Source organism: Somniosus microcephalus, chromosome 2 (genome assembly GCF_052327205.1).
Source record: "Somniosus microcephalus isolate GS21.2 chromosome 2, FLI_Smic_1.0, whole genome shotgun sequence".
NCBI classification, from domain to species: domain Eukaryota; kingdom Metazoa; phylum Chordata; class Chondrichthyes; order Squaliformes; family Somniosidae; genus Somniosus; species Somniosus microcephalus.
In genome coordinates, this window is record NC_140988.1 from 173,561,422 (window position 1) to 173,580,125 (window position 18,704).

The window sequence follows — 18,704 nt, forward strand, 5'->3', positions numbered from 1 at the left end:
AACATTACAGATAAGTCATTCCATTCTTCTCAGCTGCAGGCTGGAAACCTTTGCTCGCCATTAAATTTTCCAGCCCACATATTACCTGGTACCTGAGTAATTATAAATGTTTGGAGATTGCAATATGAAAGCTTAAAACAAATTAAACATATAAATAATTCCTAAACCACAACACCCAAACTCTTTATAATCTATAACTTTGTTTACTCATTAGTTTGTTTCTATCTATATATTTTCAAATCAGCCAGAGGGTGTGGGTGTTGCACTGCGTGATCTATTTGAATCATACCTTAAACTATGTTTTAAATAATTTTGTAAAGAAGCTGTCATCTATCTCTTGGCATAAATCAAAAGTAAATATCACACACCTCTCCAGACTTGCCTGCCAACCTACTTATGGGTAAACAGATATGTTAATTATAATCTGATAATTAATAATCTGATAATTGTGTTCTGTAATGCTCTCCTTTCATTATGTAAAATATGCTAACTATCAAATTCTCTTTCATTTTAGATGGAAGTCCTTCACAGGAAAGATTAAAACTCAGGGCAAGAATCCAAAGCCAAGAATATGGCAGCTTGTGACCACATTTCTGCAAAATGAATTGAAAATAAACAAAACTGAGGGAAATAAAGAATTAAAGTCTGACCTTGGCAATATGATCAAAATGGTATGCTAGAATTTCATATTTTGAGCTAAAATTTCCACCTGATAGGAAAACTCTTACTATCATCAGCTGGCCACGTGTTAACTGGGAAAACCAGCATCCAGTGATGTCATCCGACCCCACTGTGCGATTCATTTTCTGATTGGGCTTAATCCTTTAACTAGACATCTTTCCTCATTTACTAGTGAATGCATGCTTAATTAACATCTCTGAGCGAGAGTTTAATTAAGTTTGCATCCTACTTGCTAATGAGGGCCTGCGATAGTATTGAAGCATTTCCAAATCTTTGGGCAGAAATCTCACCTAGCATTACTTCCACCCGTTCACATTGCACATTAAAGGTAAGCTGTATGTGGAAGGGAGTTCTTAATGTGACCGAGAGGTTTTTGGGGAGGGTTGTTTTCTTTTTTTATTATTCGTTCCTAGGATGTGGGCGTCGCTGGCAAGGTCAGCATTTAATGCCCATTCCTAATTGCCCTTGAGAAGGTGGTGGTGAATCGCCTTCATGAATCGTTGTAGTCTGTCTGGCGAAGGTTCTCCCACAGTGCTGTTAGAGAGGGAGTTCCAGGATTTTGACCCAGTGACAATGAAGGAATGGCGATATATTTCCAAGTCAGGATAGAGTGTGACTTAGAGGGGAACTTGGAGGTGATGGTGTTCCCATGCACCTGCTGCCCTTGTCCTTCTAGGTGGTAGAGGTCGATTTTTGTCCAATTGTGCCTCTGTAAAGTGCGAAGGGGCAATTTTTTATGTTAAGGGAGCTATATAAATGCCAGCTGTTGATAATAGTTACTTCTTCAATAATTCAACCGATACCATAAAATGCCAGAAGTTACGGTGCCGAAAGGGAGAAGAATTTTTTACTCGAATGATAGCTGGAGTAGGAAGTAGAAACATTTATACTGGTGCATCTTTTGAGGTTGGAAATAGCCTCAATGTTGGAGCAAAGTAGGAGGAGCTTTATTCTATAGCTGGCCTGTGTTACAGTTGCCCTTCAGTGCATGATGTTGACAATGGGGAAAGTATTCCATTCCACAATACTAACATCTCTTACTTGTTTGAGCCCAAAATAAAATAGAAAACAAAATATGAAATACTGGCCTGGATTTTGCAGACAGCTTTTGCATGGTAACTTACGGTTACATAGAAACATAGAAGATAGGAGCAGGAGTAGGCCATTCGGCCCTTCGAGCCTGCTCCGCCATTCAACGAGATCATGGCTGATCATCCAAACCCTAGCACCCGGTCCCTACACCGACAGCCATCCCACCCAAGCCGTAACCCCGTAACCCCACGTATTTAATCCCCCCTAACACTAAGGACCAATTTTTTATCATAGCCAATCAACCTAGCCCGCACATCTTTGGACTGTGGGAGGAAACCGGAGCACCCGGAGGAAACCCACGCAAACACGGGGAGAATGTGCAAACTCCACACAGACAGTCACCCGAGGCCGGATTTGAACCTGGGTCCCTGGCGCTGTGAGGCAACAGTGCTAACCACTATGCCACCGTGCTGCCCTGTATTAGAGATCCTTTTCAGCGCGGTGCCCTGTATAAAGGATCTGGGGCATGTGTGAACAGGGAAAGCAACAGCGTATCTCTTCAACCAATCAGATTGAAGAATCCTCACCGAGACTCGCAGGCCCCAATATTTACTGGACAGGGATTTCCAAGTCGGGGAAGGAGTTTGAACTCTGTAGATATTTGACTCCACAGCGTGCGTGCTTCTTTTTAAAGAGGAGCTCTGCCCGGAAGCCACCCTGATTGACAGGCTTGGCTCCTTGTCGGGCAGGGAATGCTGCATCAGAGGCTGCAGCTCAGGAGCAGGTAGATTTCATGCTGCTTAGAGATTGCAGGGAGCAGGGTGGGTGATGCAGAGTGGCTTGTAGGGTCAGAGGGTTATCACGGGGAGGGAAGCAGGTTAGCTTGGGGGGCTGGGAGGAAGCACTCGTGCTCCTCCTGACCCATAAGCAGTGCTGGAAAGCCACTTACCGCTATGCAGCAGTCTTCACCTCCCATGAGCTGCCACGTTTCCCAAGGCCTGGGAAACCCAGCCGGTCAAAGTTAAATTTAAAATGGAGGTAAAATCTGAGGCATGCAGCCCATCCCTCCACCATTAAACCCGGAAGTGGGCGCGTTGGAAGTGGTTTGGGTCGGGTTTGAGATTTTTTAAACATTTTTACATCCCACTGGCTTTTGGGGGTTATAATTCCCCGCGCAGAGTCTAAACAAGGAAGCATGAATTAGAATATTTAATTCAATGGGCCAGAAATTCGGGTCCCCACGGGTGAGTACACGCTGGGTACTCATGCGTAGGGCCAACGAAAGTGCCGGTTTCGTGCATGCACTGCGCATGCGCTGGAAACCAGAACTTCCGTTCCTTTGAAGGAAGGGGTTCACAGGTCAAACGCGTGCATCGGAGAGGCAGCGCGTACGCCTGGAACTTCCGATTTTTTTACCGGTTTCTCCAGGAGGGTAAGTCTCTAGCAGCTGTGCGTTTAAAAAGCAGTCGCAAGGCCTGCTTTTAACAAGGTAAGTGGTGAATTAAGTCAAATTAAAACATTTTGTCCACAGGTTTATTATTTTTAAATACTTTAAAAAAAGGTAAGTTTATTTTTAGCCCCGTTAGAAAATGTAATTAATTTTTTCAAAAATTTAAATTATTGTTTAAAATAGTTATTTTATGTAATTTATAGTTATTTTTAAAATGTGATGTTTTTCAAAAATTTAGTTTATTGTTTAAAATAGTTATTTTATGTAATTTATAATTATTTTAAAAATTTGATTTAAAAAAACATTTATTTGAAGTTTTAGTTAGGTTTTGGGGCCGATCTCTATTCATAGATTTGACAGGTCTTCCTGTCAAATCTATGAATAGAGATTCCCTGCTACGATTGGCTCTCCATGGCCCACGTGATCCCAGGGGACGCTTCGAACTAACTGCGCCCTGGAGGAGGCCCAGGATCGGAATCCCACGCGGGCCCACAGCACAACGGCAGGCGCGCTAGGTAAGTGCAGGTCGGGGGCTTGCGCCTGCAGGAAGCCTCCGACCCGAATTTCTGGCCCTATGTAAAACCATGTAGAGAAAGCAAAATAAAAGGATGGAAAGAAAGATGCGATTAAGAGAGAGAGATAAAAGTGACAGAAAGAAAAAGGTAAAAACAATTTAAGTTTAATTTTTTTTTGAAATCTCCAACGATAAGTAAATTCTGAAGGAATAAGATTCTACACTTAGAAAAGTAAATTTCCAGGGCCAGTGAGCTTGTTTGACAGTAATCACGCCGTTAAAAATTCACTCACACCTGAATGTACCAGTTCTAACTTTTTCTGGCCTGTTTAGTGGGTAACTAGTGGATAAATACTGCAACTTCACCCTGTTTGTCTCCTTGTATTCTTATATTACTATGTAATACAGACACTTTTAACTCATTTTTAGTTTACGACTTTCACTCAGTTGTATTCTTGCTTTTATGATGTTGCTGCTGCATGGTGCAGAGTGATACAAGATGTCCGACCTTGCACTGCGCACTGCCTTTCACAGTGTGCCACATAGCAATATAAATACACTAACCAAAGTAGTTCCATATAACGATGTAACAAGTAGTTCCATTTAACGATGTAATAATATAACGATGTAACATCCCTCTCTCTCAAAAAAACTAAAACATAAAATTTAATTTAATTTTAAAAATATTATATCTAAACTATTATTATCAAATACAAAGAATCGTGAGTTTTCTTTTCTTATTCGCGATATCACTCAGGTGGTTGGATGTTGTCCCTCCATCTTGTGGATTTGGTGGTGACCACTCCTCTCTGCGGTGTTTTGGTGTGTTCCGCTCTTGTTGTTGTTGTTGCTGTCGCACTTGGAGTTGGAGTGTGCATGCTCGTGGTTGTTTGATTTGTGGCACTTGTTTCTGGCATTGTACTGCTTGTGGTAGCTGGTGTTGTCAATGTTGCTGATGTTGTCTGCTGCTTAACCAGTTCAGGTGAAGGTCTGATGTGGAGTCTGTTCCCTCTGTATTGGTTACCAGGTTCGGTCTCTACGAAGTAGGATCTTGGAGTATCAGCTTTTCCAATGACCTTGGCTGGATCCAGGTTTTCAACACCAGGTCTTGCACATGCACTGATTGCCCATTCAGCAATTCTGGTAGCATCTTTACATGTTTGTTGTAATGTTTGCTTCCTACGACTTGTGCTTCTGCCAGCTTCTGTCTGAAGTCCTCTTGGTCCTGGGGAGGATGTATTTTTGCTGGTAGGGTAGTCTTAAACTTCCTCCCATTCAGCAATTCCGCAGGTGATTTCATGTCTGCTTTCAGTGGTGTTGATCTGAGTGATAGGAGGGCAAGGTGTTGGTCTTCCCCCATCTCACTGCTTTTGATGAGAGTTCTCTTTACAGTTTGGATCTGTCTTTCGATGAACCCGTGTCCCCTTGGGAAATGTGGGGATGAGGTTACTATTTTGAACCCATACTTTTCTGCCAGAGCTCTAAATTCACTCGATGTGAACTGGGTTCCATTGTCACAGATTACCTTTTCCGGGATTCCTTGTTCAGCAAACAAGCTCTTTGCAATTCTGGTGGTAGTTGTGGCTCTCAGATCTTTCATCCTTCTCACAAAAGGAAACTTGGAATAGTAATCTGTCACTATGAGATACCATTCTTGATTGCACATGAAGAGATCTGCCCCAACAGTGTGCCATGGTCTTGACGGTATTTCACTAGGTAACATCTCCTCTTTCTGTTGTGCATTTCTGGCATATACCACATGCAGAAACCATCTGTTCGATATTTTTGTACATGCCTATCCAGTATACAGCTGATCTGGCTCTCAGCTTGCATTTCTCCATTCCCATGTGGCCTTCATGTATTAGATGGAGAAGTTCTGTCTGCATCGTCTTTGGCACGATGATCCTCGATCCAGCAAGGAGAATACCATCTGCTATTGCGATGTCGTCTCTAATTGTCCAGTATTGACGAATTGTCGCCTGTACCTGCTGGATTCTCTCCAGCCACCCCTGTATCACTTGTTGTGTGAGTAGTTGCAATTCCTCATCTTTGCTAGTCTCATCTCTGATTTGACTGAGCTTTGTAGGGGTAACACTCACTAGGTGGTGGATTTTTACTGTTAGACCCTCCACCTCGTGTTTCTCATATGGTGACAATCGAGACAACGCAGCTGCTAGCACCATTTCCTTTCCTGGCTTATATTTAAGCATGAAGTCGTAGCTTTGGAGCCTTAGAAGTAGTCTTTGCAGTCTTGTAGGTGCTTTGCACAGATTCTTCTTGTAGATCTGTTCTAGTGGACGATGGTCACTCTCTATTGTAATCTGCCTTCCATATCGGTATGTACGGAATTTCTCGCATCCATACACTACTGCTAATAGTTCTCTTTCTATGTTGGCGTATCTCGTCTCGGCTGACGTCAAGGCCTTTGATGCGAAAGCTATTGGCTTTCCTTCCTGCACAAGAGCTGCCCCTAGTCCTCTGGTAGAAGCGTCTACTTGTAGAGTGACTGGTTTTCTTCTGTCATAATATGACAGACTTGTTTCTTTGCCCAACAGTTCTTTAAGTTGTTTGAAATTCCTTTCATGTGATTCAGACCACTGGTATTCGGCGTCTTCTTTCATTAGCTCTCTGAGATTTGTTGTATGTTCCGACATGTTTGGGATGAAAGAACTCATGTATTGGACCAAGCCGAGGTAACTCCTCAGCTCTTTCTTATCTTTGGGTGGTTTCATTTCAGCAATTGCCGCAATCTTATCAGGACTTGGCTTGACTCCCTCTGGTGTGTAAATCATACCAAAGAATTGGCATTCCTTGACTTTAACTATGCACTTATCGGCATTTAACTTGATGCCAGCCTTCCTGGTATGCTCCATGGCCTCATGTAGGTGCATATCATGGTCTCTTTCATCTGCTCCATAGATCTGAATATCATCAGCTATTCCTATAGCTCCTCCACAGCCTCTGTATGTCTCGTCTACTTTCTGTTGAAAGATATCTTGACTGACCTTTAACCCGAATGGTAGCCGCAGGAATTTGTAATGCCCAAATGGTGTGTTGAATGTTGTCAGTGTTGTTGATTCCTCATCCAACTTCACGTTCCAATATCCATTTCTGGCATCTAGTTTTGAGAAAACCTTGGTTCCTGCCAGTGATGGCGTAATCTCCTCTAGCGTTGGGGTGAGATAGTGGTCCCTCTTTATTGCCCGTTTAGTTTTTCTCGTACCACAATTGAGTTTACCCAGTCTGTGGGTTCAGTGACCTTTACGATCACTCCCTTTTCTTCCATCTCCTTTAGCTCTCTTTCAAGCTTTGTCTTCAGCTCGATGGGTACTTTTCATGGAGCATGGATAACGGGCTTTACCTCTGGATTGATGGTGATTTGGTATTGGAAATCTCCGAAACATCCCACTGTATCATCGAAACATTCCGGATACATGTCTATCAAGTCTTTTTTACTCTTGATTTGTGGTTGTTTCTCCAGCGGGGTGTTGCTGTCTATCCTCAGTGACGTTTCCATCAGCTCGTGATTCACTGAGATCAATCACAACTTCTCGCAGCTGTTTAATCCCAGGATCACTGGCCCCTCAGTGTCGGTGACATAGAACATGCAGTTGATGTTCTTTCTTTTATGTGTCCCTTTGCCAAAGGTTATTCTGAGTTGTTTAATCTCACTCCCCCCGTATGCTGTCAGCGTGACATTACTTGCCTTTAAACAACCATTTTTCAGGTAGCCATCTTCTCTCAAGTTTTCGGGAAAGATCTGCTGGTACAGTCTCAATGGGAGAATGTTGCTCTGAGCCCCTGTGTCCAGCTTCAACTTTAAGTTGATGGTTGTGGGTTGACCTTTGACCCTCTTTTTGATTTGGATGATGGTGTGCAATTCTCTCTTCGGAGCATCTTCCGCTCTGGACATCTCGTGAAGCTGTACCTTTATGGTTTCGATGTTTAGTGTATTGTCATGACCATAATCATCATCATCCTGTTCATCCATGGCATGGATATTGTGTTTCTTTCTCTGGTTCTGCTGTCTGCCTTTGTTTTTGATTTATGTTCCTTCTTTCTTCATTCTACACCTCTTTTCCCAGTGGTTTAGTTTGCCGCATGCATTGCAGCTTGTTCCATATGCTGGACATTTCCCCCTGTCTGTATAATTGTGCGGTCTTCCACAGTTTCTGCACGTTTCTCCCGTTGTCATGTGCATGTCTTTGTGTGTTGTACTTTTCTCTCACTGTATCCACTCTGTTGTCCGTCTCAGAAGCCGTCCGCATGTCAGCCGTTTGAGAAATCAGCGTTCTCATTTGCTGCTTCACGGCTTCATGAGCTCTCGCAGTATCTATAGCCTCTGTTATTTCGAGCTTTTCTTTCCCTATCAGGGCTTTTTGTACCTCTGCATGCGCTGACCCCCATATCAGCTGGTCCACAAGCCTTTCCTCCATTTCCTTAAATGCACACTTGCTGGCTTCATTTCTCAGCCTTGTCAGGAAATTGTCAGCTGTTTCACTGGGTTCCTGTCTTAGACTTTGGAATTTGTATCTGTGTATACGGTGATTGGATTTAGGCTCGAGATGGTTGCTGAATTTCTCAAAGATTGTCGCAGGGTTTTCCTTTTCCTCTTCAGTCAAACTCCAGCTATTATACAAATCTAGACCTTTTTCTCCTGTCCACAACAGAATGTAATTAACCTTTTCCTCGTTGGCAGTACCCTTCAGGAAGCTTTTGAATGTAAGGTCACATTTCTGTTTGAACTTGCAGAATGCCTCTACTATATCGTCAGCTTCCCAGTTCATGAGGGGTTGCATTTGCGCAGTCAGTGCAGCGGCAGCCATCTTAGTTGCCCGTATGATTCACGCTCAATCACCGCAGACACCAGCACTCACGATCAGCTCATATATTCACTTTTCGTCTTATTCATAGTTCGTATGGCACAAGTTGTACTCACTTATACCGCTGCCACCATGTTGTGTCTCCTTGTATTATTACTATGTAATACAGACACTTTTAACTTATTTTTAGTTTACGACTTTCACTCAGTTGTATTCTTGCTTTTATGATGTTGCTGCCGCATGGTGCAGAGTGATACAAGATGTCCGACCTTGCACTGCGCACTGCCTTTCACAGTGTGCCACATAGCAATATAAATACACTAACCAAAGTAGTTCCATATAACGATGTAACAAGTAGTTCCATTTAACGATGTAATAATATAACGATGTAACACACCCCTTCCTGTACTTTAATGCTGAATCTCTTGGTGCGGTACTGGTGTAGCACAGCTTCTGGAGGAGCAGGGCAACTTGGATAGCAACTTCCTGATTTCCACGTTTAACTGTGCATGTGGGGATACCAGAAGTTGCTGTCCAATTTATTCCTACTGCAAAATCCGGGCCATGAAGATAATTAGCATGGGGTTACCCTGTGCTCCAGTATATAAATTCACTGAGTGCACTGAGCAATGCAAATCATTAGGTTCCAGGTTTGATTCTTGGTTTGTGCTGAAGGCAAATCTCAGCCAAGGTGTGAGTGAGGTACCACAATTGCCCTCGTTATTTACAGGTGACGGAAGAGAAAAATCGATCGCTAATCAACGTCCCCTGTTGGATGTGCATGTGTGGATTTCAGACAAAGATAGGATCAGGAAGGGCTCTAATGGTCCTATAATGAAACATCCCCAAAATCCATGGCAGGATATGCATCTTCGTGTAAGTGATGGGGTGCTCCCACCCAGGACCTGTCCCGCTGACCCTGCCAAGGAGAGATCTGAGAATTTAAATACTGCCAACATCAGGGAGAAAACTCGCCACTGGCTGGAGTCATATCTAGCACAAAAGAAGAAAGTTGTGGTGGTTGAAGGTCAATCATCACAGCCCCAGGACATTGCTACAGGAGTTACTCAGGGCAGTCTCCTAGGCCCAACCATCTTCAGCTGCTTCATCAATGACCTTCCCTCCAACATAAGGTCAGAAATGGGGATATTCGCTGATGACTGCACAGTGTTCAGTGCCATTCACAACTCCTCAGATAATGAAACAGTCCATGCCCGCATGCAACAAGACCTGGACGACGTTCAGGCTTGGGCTGATAAGTGGCAGGTAATGTTCGTGCCACACAAGTGCCAGGCAATGACTATATCCAACAAGTGAGAGTCTAACCACCACGTCTTAACATTCAACGGCATTACCATTGCCGAATCCCCCACCATCAACATCCTGGGGGGTCACCATTGACCAGAAACTTAACTGGACCAGCCACATAAATACTGTGGCTACAAGAGCAGGACAGAGGTTAGGTATTCTGTGGCGAGTGTCTCACCTCCTGACTCCCCAAAGCCTTTCCACCATCTACAAGGCACAAATAAGGAGTGTGATGGAATATTCTCCACTTGCCTGGATGAGTGCAGCTCCAACAACACTCAAGAAGCTCGACACCATCCAGGACAATGCAGCCCGTTTGATTGGCACCCCATCCACCACCTTAAACATTCACTCCACCACCGGCGTACCGTGGCATACTGTGTGTACCATCTACAAGATGCACTGCAGCAACTCGCCAAGGCTTCTTCGGCAGCACCTCTCAAACTCACGACCTCTTCCACCTAGAAGGACAAGGGCAGCAGGTACATGGGAACACTACCACCTCCAAGTTCCCCTTCAAACCACACACCATCCTGACTTAGAAGTATATCGTTGATCCTTCATCGTCGCTGAGTCAAAATCCTGGACCACCCTACCTAACAGCACTGTGGGAGTATCTTCACCACACGGACTGCAGCGGTTCAAGAAGACAGCTCACCACCACTTTCTCAAGGGTAATTAGGAATGGGCAATAAATGCTGGCCTTGCCAGCGATGCCCACATCCCACAAATGAATAAAACATTTTTTTCTGACAACATAGTTGTTAAATGTTAAGCTTTCCTGCTGGTTGGTACTCACAATATGCATATACCCCTGGGGTCATACTTGATGAAGTAAAAAAAATATATTGAGTTATTGTTACATGGTATTTAAAAATAACCAGTGTGCTTTCTTTGTTTGATGACTTTCTGCATCTGTGGTGCACCTTCTCAAGGGTGACTAGAGGTGGGTAATGTCAGCCTTGTCAGCAATGCTCACATCCCAAGAATACATTTTAAAATCTCCTACAATCTGAAATTCATAGGGACACTGGGAACTCTAAATCTAGGGAGTAATTTTGCAAAGCTCCACTGCTATCATGGAAACTCACTAGATGGAATCTCAGTTGGGCTGTTGGACAGAGATGTCTGGAGATCATGGGACCGATTTTCATTATTGGCAGAGCAATTGTGTTACCCGCCCGAAGTACTCAGCAAGTGGCTCAAGCCATTTTGATGGTTGGAACTCATTTGCTTCTCATTGGCAAGTTACAAGTGCGGAGCCAGGACTCGCAGGCAATTTGCCGATTGGGGGAGGGACAAAATCTTGTAGCTCCTCCTTCATGGGACCTCAATTTTCTTGCATTAATGAGGTGCCACCTGAAGCAGGTTAGAAAGTGGAATTCTCAATGTCACAGGAGCAGATCATCTGCCCCATCCTCTTGAAATTTATGAAGCATGGGCAATGTTTTACGGTGAGGAATAAGTGTGTTATGTAAAACATATAAACAAATAATAGGAAAACTTATACTCATGTTAACTGTCGATCTTTTTAACTTGTGGATAATAATGGTTATTTGTAGCAAAGTAAGATTTTTTTAAATATTTCTGTTTCCCTACATTTTTTTTATATGAACAGGCAATTATGATTAGATTTTTACCCATTTTACAGAGTGAATACACACTGAAGGCATACACAGTTTAGCTCATTCAATAAGGAAACATTACTAATTCATCTATAAATTGTGAGATTTGTACAATGGCAGGGAGCTTCGTCCACTGTCAACATAAATGATGAAAAATTGTAGGTATCACATGCACAAATTTTCAATTTGCTCTGCCAGTTGGCGAGGCTCCCTGCAACACCAATAGTTAACACCCCCGATGTCCAGATTATGTTATAAATGATGACTGACAGTGGATGTATTTATTTTCAGGTTGACGCTGCACTGAAGGGTACAAGAACCACATCTTGAGTCACATTCAGGATGAGGGCGATGGTGGCAAGGCTGCATTTATTACCCATCGCAAATTTCCTTAAGAAAGTAGTGATGTGCCTTTTCTTTCAGCACTGCACTGAATTCTCAGCCTAGATAATGTGCTGCACTCAGAGTGGGACTTAAACCCATAACCTTAGATATAATCACATGGTATAGAAAAGATTTAAATTGTGATTATTTCCTCCAAGTTTGGAATTTTTAACATTAGCTAGCTAGAAGTACTTTATATTGATAGTACTTTTTCTTTGCACTGCTTTTGCTTCAGGATTTTTTAATTTTTATACGGCAAGAGAGACTGAAAGTTTGTAGATTAGAGGGACTTGGTTGATGGGAGACTGGAAATTGCTCATTCCCTATTGAACAATGGAATATTAATCACTTTTCTGGACTGGGATCAGAGAACTCAAATTTACAGAATTTATAAGAGCACTTGTAGCTACAAGTTTTCAGATCCACAGCGGTGGCAAGGCTTGCTTTACTTACTGTGGACGTGATCTTTGTATTTGGTTTCTTTTGGTCCTGATAATCAAAGATTTTAAAATGTTACTAAGTGTGGATGTGCACTTTTCATATACAATGGATCAGCGACACATTATGAAATGTCTTTTTAATACTCATTTTGATTTGTTAAGTAGTTTAGATGTTAAAAGAAAGGCAATTAAGAAGATTGCAATACCAAGGATTTAATGTTAGCAGGATGTACTCATCCTAGGTTTGCAATACAGGGTAATAGAAGTTCTGTTACAAGATTTTTCACTGAAGTGAATAAAGAAAATAACTAAGCTCCTGGTGATTTATACAGTTCTACTTAAACATTATTACTTTATATATCCGTTTCATAGTTGAGATCAGGAAAAGGCATCTGTTTACATCAAGGGTGATCACTGTATATCTGGCTTGTTTTTCTTTCTGACAATAAACAAAATGAATCTACCTTAAGCATGGATGTCAGTCTTTCACTTAGAAATTCAAACAGTGCGTGTCATTCTGAAGACCTTTTTTATATTTGTACATGGGATGTGGGTGGCATTGGCAAGACTGCGTTCATTGCCCATCCCTAGACAGTGATGGTGGGCCTTTTCCTTGAACTGCTGCAGTCCTTGTGGTGATGGTGTTCCCACAGTGGTTTATATATTGAATCCCAGGATTTTGACCCTGTGGCGTACCGATCACAGAAAGGACACAATCCGCTTTCCGGTCCGTAGACTATAAATCAGGCGTCATGCCTTTAAGAAGGATCACACCTTTAAGAAACTCGATCTGCAACATAGTTAAGCCCAGAGCGGGGGAGGGGCAGTCGAAGCTGTGCACTGATGAAAGGCAGTCGTACTTTGTGTAGTCTCTGACTCTATTTTGTGTTCAGCATGCAGCCTCAACAATTAAACCTTTTCTGTTGAACCTCTCCGAGTTCAGTATTTTTTGCTAGGAGTACGTAGACTCCTACATTGGTGACCCCGACGCTCAGGACGACTCCTAAGCGTAACCATGGCTGACACAAACGCAGTTTCTGTGAAGCTGCCGGAGTTCTGGGAGAACCTGGCCACCGCCTGGTTCCTTCAAGCCGAATCGCAATTCCGACTCCGCGGCATCACCGCCGACGCAACGATGTACAACTACCTCCTCGCCTCCCTGGGCAGCTCCACAATCACGAAAGTCTGGACAACACTACAAAACCCTCCGGAGGAAGGCAAGTACGCACATCTCAAGGCCGCGCTCATTAAAAAATTCACAGCCTCCCAATTCTTGTGCAACTGCCACCTCCTCGACCTCCCGGGCCTCGGTGACTCCACGCCGTCAGACTTGCTCTCACACATGCTTGCTCTGACCGGCGAGGAACCGCCCGGCTCCCTCTTCCGCGCGCTCTTTATCCGCCAACTACCTCCCAGCATCCGCCCGGCGATCGTGGCGTCCAGCCTCACGGACCTCGAGGCCCTGGCTGACGAAGCTGATAAGCTCCTGTCCGCCAGCTCCAACCACGCCGTCACCCCCGACCTGGCCTCCGCAGCGTCGGCGCGCGCTCCACCCTCTATCGCGCGGCCACACAGCTCGGCCACGAGGCCCCCACATCCCCCAAGCCCTCCGACCCAGGGCTACTGCTACTTCCATACCCGGTTCGGCGCACGGGCACGCCGCTGCAGCCACCCCTGCACGTTTCCAACCGCCCCCACACCGGCCTACACGATGGCCATGGGGCAAGCAGGCGCGCTGCTGTACGTTACGGACAGCACCTCCGGACGCCGTTTCCTATGCGACACGGGCGCGCAGCGCAGCAGCATCCCCGCGTCCTCCCTCGAGATCCAGCGAGGCGGCCGCGGCCCTGCGCTGGCTGCCGCCAACTGCACCGACATCCGGACGTACGGCACCCGCACCGTCACCATCGACCTCGCAGGCTGCCGCGACCACTGGGAGTTTATCACCACCAAGGTGCTCTCCCCGCTCCTCGGTGCGGATTTCCTGTGCGCCCACAGCCTGTTGGCCGACATGCCTCGGCGCCGCCTCGTGGACATGAACACGTCACCTATCCCGGGCGCCATGGCCCCCCCAACCCGCCAAAATGACGTGGCAGTGCCGCGCCCGCTCAACGGACGACTACTCAGCACTCCTGGCTGAGTTCCCAGCCCTCACCAACCCGACCTTCTCCGCAAAGGTTGCTAAGCACGGGGTAGAACACTTCATCCCCACCACAGGCCCACCGGTGTATGCCCACGCCCGCAGGCTGGACCCGGCCAAGCTGGAGATCGCGCGGGCCGAGTTCGCCACAATGGAACAGCTTGGCATCATCCACCGCTCCAACAGCCCCATGGCCTCCCCACTCCACATCGTCACCAAACCCGACGGGGGATGGCGCCCCTGCGGGGACTACCGGCGCCACCACGCCGGATCGGTACCCCATACTGCACATTCAAGACTTCTCGGCTAGACTGGCCGGCCGCTCAGTCTTCTCCAAAGTCGACCTGGTGCGCGGTTACCATCAGGTGCCAGTCCACACCACGGATGCCTCCGACCACGCGGTCGGCGCCGTGTACGAACAGTGGGTCGACGGGGCCTGACAACCGCTGGCCTTTTTCCGCCGCCAGCTGCACCCCCCCGGAGGCCAAATACAGCACCTTTGACCGCGAGCTCCTCGCACTGTACCTGGCAGTCCGCCATTTTAGATTTCTTCTGGAGGGCCGCCCCTTCACCGCGTTTGTCGACCACAAACCCCTGACATTCGCGATGGCGAAATCTGCGGACCCGTGGTCAGCCAGGCAACAACGCCAGCTCGCCGCGGTGTCCGAATTCACCACGGACATCCGGCACGTCTCCGGTCAAGACAACGTGGTGGCCGACTGCCTATCCCGCCCCGCCGTCCACGGCGCCCACCTGGCAGTGGACTATGCTCAACTGGCAGCGGAGCAACGCACCGACCCCGATCTGCTCTCTGCGCCCACAACCCTCCCAGGGCTGCGACTGACCGACGTCGCCTGCGGCCCGTCCGCCGTCACAGTCAAATACGACACCTCCTTGGCGCAACCCCACCCCGTAGTCCTGGCGAAAACGGGTGTTCGACATCGTCCACAGCCTCTCACACCCCGGCACCCGTGCGTCCATTAGACTGGTGGCCAACCGATTTGTCTGGCACGGCCTGCGCAAAGATGTGCGCGTCTGGTCCAGATCCTGCATAGCTTGCCAGCGTGCCAAAATCCACCAGCACATCAAAGCCCTACTCGAGGAGTTCACCGTGCCAGAAAGAAGGTTCGACCACGTCCACATCGACCTTGTCGGCCCCCTGCCGCCACCACAAGGTTACACGCACCCGCTGACAATCGTGGACCGTACCACCCGCTGGCCCGAGGCCATTCCACTGACGCCCACCACCACCGCCGACATCGCGAGGGCATTCATCGGTACCTGGGTCGCTCGGTTCGGCGTTCCCTCCGACATGACGTCGGATAGAGGCCCGCAGTTCACCTCTGATCTGTGGGCCGCCATCGCCCGAAACCTCGGGGTGGCCGTTCACCACACCACGGCTTACCACCCCCAAGCCAACAGACTGTGCGAGCGATTCCACAGGTCCATGAAGGCGTCCCTCCGCGCCAGCCTCGAGGACGAGGCTTGAATCGACCGCCTCCCGTGGGTGCTACTCGGCCTACGCTCCGCGGTCAAGGTGTCGGTCGACCGGCTCAAGCTGGCGCATCTAGAGCCCAACGAACCCGTTCAAGTGGGCCAACCCCCACCGCGGAGTGGACCGCCTAAGAGCCCGACGCGTCCGACCGCCCCGCTCCCAACACCAACCACCAAGAGCCGTTCCGGCCGTGCCATCAAGCCGCCACGCCGGTTCGTACACTCCCTACTAGCGGATTCTGGGGGGAGCTGTGTGGCGTACCGATCACAGAAAGGACACAATCCGCTTTCCGGTCCATAGGCTATAAATCAGGCGTCATGCCTTTAAGAAGGATCACACCTTTAAGAAACTCGATCTGCAACATAGTTAAGCCCAGAGCGGGGGAGGGGCAGTCGAAGCTGTGCACTGATGAAAGGCAGTCGTACTTTGTGTAGTCTCTGACTCCATTTTGTGTTCAGCATGCAGCCTCAACAATTAAACCTTTTCTGTTGAACCTCTCCGAGTTCAGTATTTTTTGCTAGGAGTACGTAGACTCCTACAACCCCGTGATTCTGAAGGAACAGCGTTAAATGTCCAAGTGTGACTTGGAGCAGATAGTTTAATTAGTCATTTATCTCATTGCAATTTGTGGGACCTTACTGTGTAAGTAATGGCTGCTGTGTTTTGCTACAACAGCCACTGCACTTCAAAAATTGGCTGTGAAGTGCTTTGGGACATTCTGAGGTCGTGAAAGGCACTATATAAATGCAAGTTATTTCTTCTAAAACTTGTATTTATACAGCAGATTTAATGTGGAAGAATGTCCCAAGACGATTCACAGATATGCAGTCAGACAGAAATGTACACCAAGATGAAGGAGGAAATATTAGCAGGAGTAACCAAAAACTTGGTCAAAGGCATGGGGGGCAAAATTCGATTGCTTTGCACCTCCCTTTAGCGCCCCCTGGGCACTAATGGGCAAAAAGCAACTAGCGCCCAGGCACGGCGCCGCTAATGCCTCCCGCAAAATTAAGTGGGAGGTTAGCGGCGGCGGTAGCCGGTAGCACCCTGTGGCGCTGCACCTCCGGTGATGACATCATCGGCATGCGCAGCGCCCAGCTTGCGACCCAGCCGCAAACTAGGGTCGCATTCCCGACGTACCGCCAGACGCTATGTCCGACAGGGTCAGGGGGGCGTTCTTGCAGCCGGGCGGCGATAATTAATGGACAGGTGCTGGGCGGCCATTTTTTTGTGGGCCGCCTGCCAGCAACTGCCCCCTCTGCCCTCCTGCTGCAGAATGCCGGCTGCGATCCGTCAGAGTGCCGGGTTCTTTTGCTGGCTCCCCGCTCCCTGGTGGCCCAGCAGGGCGTCGGTGTGCACTGCGCAAGGCCCCTTCCCTTTAATAAGGGAATGGCGGTGCATGTGGCGCTGCTGCACGTAGCGCCGTGATGTTGAACTGGAGCATCCCAAGAGGGAGGGGGAGCGCTTCCAGTAGTGCGCCCACCGCCTGCTTGGAGCGCAACCATTCAATTTTGGGCACGGGGGTGATAACTTTTTAGGGGCGCTATAAGTAATGCCCCGGCGAAGTTATCGCCCCAAATGGGGCGCAAGCCAATTTTTGCCCCATGGATTTTAAGCAGGGCTTAAAGGAGGCGATGAAGCAGATGGGTTTAAGGAGGGGAATCCAGAGCATGGGGCCTAAACATCTGAAGGCACAATCACTCATGGTGGGGTGAAGGCAAAGAGATGCTTAAAAGGCTGGTGTCAGAGGAATGGAGAGTTGGGGGTGGGGGTGGAAGAGGTTGCAAAAATAAGGAAGGGCAAGGCTATGAAGAGATTTAAATACAAGAATGAGGAATTTTCAATCTAATGATTGGGAGACCGGGAGCCAATGTAGGTCAGCAAGGACAGTACTGATTGGTAAATGGTACTTGGTGCAGGATAGGATAGGTTTTTGCAAATTTTTTAAAAATTAATTCCTGGGATGTGGGCATCACTGGCAAGGCCAGCATTTATAGTCCATCCCTAATTGTCCTTGAGAAGATGGTGATGAGCCGCCTTCTTGAATTGCTGCAGTCTGTGCGGTGAAGGTACACCCATAGTGCTGTTAGGGAGGGTGTTCCATGATTTTGACCCAGCGACGAAGAAGGAAGGGCTATATATTTCCAAGTCAGGATGGTGTGTGACTTGGAGGGAAATTTGGAGGTGATGGTGTTCCCATGTGCCTGCTGCCCTTGTCCTTCTAGGTGGTAGATGTTGCGGGTTCGGGAGGTGCAGTTGAAGAAACTTTGGCGAGTTGCTGCAGTGCATCTTGTAAATGGTACTTTAAGCTGCTATACACATAATAAAAGCCGCTGTTCTGTGTGGAGATCGAAATTGCGAACGAATTTTGAGATGATAATGGACCGCTTCAAAATGGAGGAGGTCAGTGTGTATTCGTTTGTTTGTAAAGCCACATGGGCAGGGTGAAACACAGAGTGAGGAGGAAGGCCCGCCCCCACACACATCACAGGAACATGAGCATATCATGCAGGAAGAACACCAATCAGTGGAAGTTGGAAGTGAAACTGACCTATCAGAGGGAGGCAACTGAAGAAAACACGAGGGGCCTATTCAGGGAAAACACTATGAAGAGGAGAGAAATGGCGTGAAAAGTTCAGAACCATTTTATTGGTAACAAACTTATCTGTCATTGTTATGCTTATTTGTAATTCTCTGGATCCGAACGGCAGTAGGAGTAAGTCCTACAGTACACGCCGCTGGTGGAGGGAGAGAATGGTTAAGGTGGTGGATGGGGTGCCAATCAAGTGGGCCTGGATGGTGTCGAGCTTCT

The 18,704-nt window shown here is 47.2% G+C and overlaps 1 protein-coding gene across 1 annotated transcript in view; it reads left to right on the forward strand.

Moving 5' to 3' along the window:
* LOC147123128 (uncharacterized) overlaps nucleotides 1-12,720 on the forward strand; it is a 170,362-nt gene extending 157,642 nt beyond the window's left edge. The window contains exons 12-13 of the mRNA XM_085966744.1: nucleotides 515-671; nucleotides 11,725-12,720. Coding sequence (XP_085822870.1) covers nucleotides 515-671; nucleotides 11,725-11,763 — 196 coding nt within the window. The 3' untranslated portion in view covers nucleotides 11,764-12,720. The remainder of the gene's footprint in view (nucleotides 1-514; nucleotides 672-11,724) is intronic.
* Nucleotides 12,721-18,704: the final 5,984 nt, after the last annotated feature.